The sequence below is a fragment of the Eimeria mitis genome, genomic scaffold, assembly GCF_000499745.2.
Source record: "Eimeria mitis Houghton genomic scaffold, Emh_scaff2567, whole genome shotgun sequence".
NCBI lineage: Eukaryota > Apicomplexa > Conoidasida > Eucoccidiorida > Eimeriidae > Eimeria > Eimeria mitis.
The window spans coordinates 1-2,720 of NW_013570907.1; the positions used below are offsets into that span (position 1 = coordinate 1).

The 2,720-nt window shown below is 52.0% G+C and overlaps 1 protein-coding gene across 1 annotated transcript; it reads right to left on the reverse strand.

Annotated features, from left to right (window-relative positions):
• Positions 1-186: 186 nt before the first annotated feature.
• Positions 187-675, reverse strand: EMH_0055670 (uncharacterized protein; the record flags this gene model as incomplete). Its single annotated transcript, XM_013497256.1, has 1 exon — positions 187-675. The coding sequence occupies one exon, from the start codon at positions 673-675 to the stop codon at positions 187-189; it is 489 nt and encodes a 162-aa protein (XP_013352710.1).
• Positions 676-2,720: the final 2,045 nt, after the last annotated feature.

A 2,720-nucleotide genomic window follows, 5' to 3' on the forward strand; every position in this document is an offset into this window, starting at 1 on the left:
GCTGCAGCATCAGCACCGGAAGCAGTTGCAGTGGCTGCAGTAGCTGCAGCAGCAACTGCAATTGCAGCAGCATGAAGCTGTCGCACTGCACCAGAGTAAACACTGCCTGAAGCTGGCTCGCATATACCCGAAACTGCTGCTGCAGCCGCTACCACTGCTGTTGCTATATTACATGTAGGGTTTGCTTCAGTCCATGTTGTGTGCTGCTGGGCTGCTGAAGGCTGGTGGTGCGCCCCCCCCAGGAACAGGCACGTCGTCTTCTTCTAGGAGCTGCAGCACCTTTAGTGCGGCCCAAATCCCAAAGACGAACTGCGCGATGCGGGCGAAGATACCAACGAAGAAAAAACTCGCAAACATGACGAAAGCAAAGACGAGAACCTTGAAAAGGTGGGGTTTTCTGAAGAAGTTAATAAACACCTGCAACAAAGAATTCTTGGCACGCATGTGCGCCCCTCGACGCTCATCCGCAATCACCCCTGATGCCTCGCTCTGCTGCGACTCTGTCTCCACAGGCAAGTCGGCAAGTGTCAGCTGGTGCTGCTGCTGCTGTTGCTGCTGCGGAAGGGCGGGACTGTCGTAGGCCCCGTAGCCGCGAGCTGCATCTGCACCTGGGTAGAAGGCGCCTCTTGCGGCCGCTTGACCCGAGTTCAAACTCAAAGTTGAATCGCCTAACATCGAGCTGCCTTGCGGAAACTGGAACCGCTGGGGTTCCGCATCGAACCCTGCAATCGGTACACTTGATCCCCACGCATTTACGTTTGGAGTCAAGGTCCCAACTGCGGGATGGGGGGCAGGAACTCCTGCTGCTGGTGCTGCTGCTGGTGCTCCTGGCTGCGGTATGTCCCACGAGCCCCAGTTCCCCGTTGCAGCACAGACGCCATGCGGGGCTANGGTGCTCCTGGCTGCGGTATGTCCCACGAGCCCCAGTTCCCCGTTGCAGCACAGACGCCATGCGGGGCTAGCAGCAGCAGCAGGGGCTGCAGCAACACGAAACCAACGCGGGCCGCCCGCCCGGCGCTTCTGGGCGGTATTGGCGTCTGTGCCGCCATAGCAGCGCCTAATCTGTCTGATGAATGAAGCTGAAGACGCTTTAGATTACGTCTTCTTTTCTGCTACAAAGCTTAAAGAAATAGGAACAGCTTTCGCTCTCGGGCTGCGTCGTGTGCTGGCGTAGGCCCCCTATGAGGCCATCATGATCCAGGACTCCCCCTAAGCCGATTATCTTCAACCCTTCTGCTATTTTGCAGTTATTTGCAATTAACTGTCCAAAGCAAATATCTTACAGCCAAAAAGAAGCCTGTCCGTCGACCCAGGGGAACGCCAGGCCGCTGCAACCCCCGTTGAGGAAGCCGCAGTGCAGGGGCCTTGGCAGTTGAACTGAATAGAATAAATCTACAACAAAAAGGATTCTGCCAAAACAAAAAGGAAACAACTTATCGACTCAAACGGAAGAAGAAGAAGACGAAGAAGGAGCAACAAGGCGGCCGCTCACAGCGGCAGATCGAGTCGCCTGCCGCCTTGCAAGTTTGATGCGAATATCAACCCGACAAGCATCAGCGGGCAGCCGCATGCTTCTTGCGAAGCAGCCCGGTTAATACTTTTGCTTGTATGCTTATTTATTGTTTTCGTGTTTAAATTTATACTTCAAAACAAGAAAGAGCAAAGGAATTTGTTATAAAGAGAAGCACATGTACACCTCCACCAGTACGAGTGCTGGAAGCCGTAGCAGCAGCCGAAACCGTCGATCGCCCGCTCCGCTTCAGTGCGGTTTTGTATGTTCCGCTGCATATATATTTATCTGAATATGTTCAATATGGGGAAAGCATGCGCTTTCATTAAGTTTTAAGTGTCTAGCGTGGCGCAGCCCGGCGCATTAGCCCGTCCCCCTCCGTTGACATGGCAATGGGGTTTCANTAAGTGTCTAGCGTGGCGCAGCCCGGCGCATTAGCCCGTCCCCCTCCGTTGACATGGCAATGGGGTTTCATTCTGCTCTGGCTTTTTCCATTAACACCGGAGGAACGAAAAGACAAAAGAATTTAGTCCGAAAGAGAAGCCCGCAAAAGCCAAGTAGGGCATTCTAATACTCAACTGAGGGGTACTTGTAACCGGGCTTGTCTGACGGTGGCCTAACATCTAATACAAACAGATAGCCGAGCTTAGGTCGCAATTGCTTACAGTGTTCCTGTATACACCGAAAGGAGCCTCAGTACAAGTGCATTTCGGGCTGCACACAGCTGTACTTGCGGCAAGGCGTGCTGAAACCTCACACGGAATATGCTGCTGCCCCTCCGCACAAACGCTACAGGCCGACCTGCCGCCGTAGACAGGAGGGGCTGTCATCAGTTGGGGCCGGAGATCACTTGCATGCGAAGCTGCATGCAGCAGTAATTGCAGCCCGCTTTGCTACAGTTCCTGGTAGTTACAAAAAATACATAATTATGTATTGCCCGTGCTGCAGCACACGGCGGCCCTCAGTTAAGGTGTAGAGCTTTCGTTAGAGAGAAAGTCTGAAAGGAATAAAGTATTGAGTTTAAACGTTTAGCACATATTAGGGGGGTAAGACGTGAATGGCTTCAGCCATAAACTTCACAAGTTTCCCATATACGGGGTGCTGTACGCCGCCGTTTCCCGTTATCATTTTGTCGATTTTTCTACCGCATACTTATGAACACTAGATATACATATATATATATATATATATATATATATATATATATATA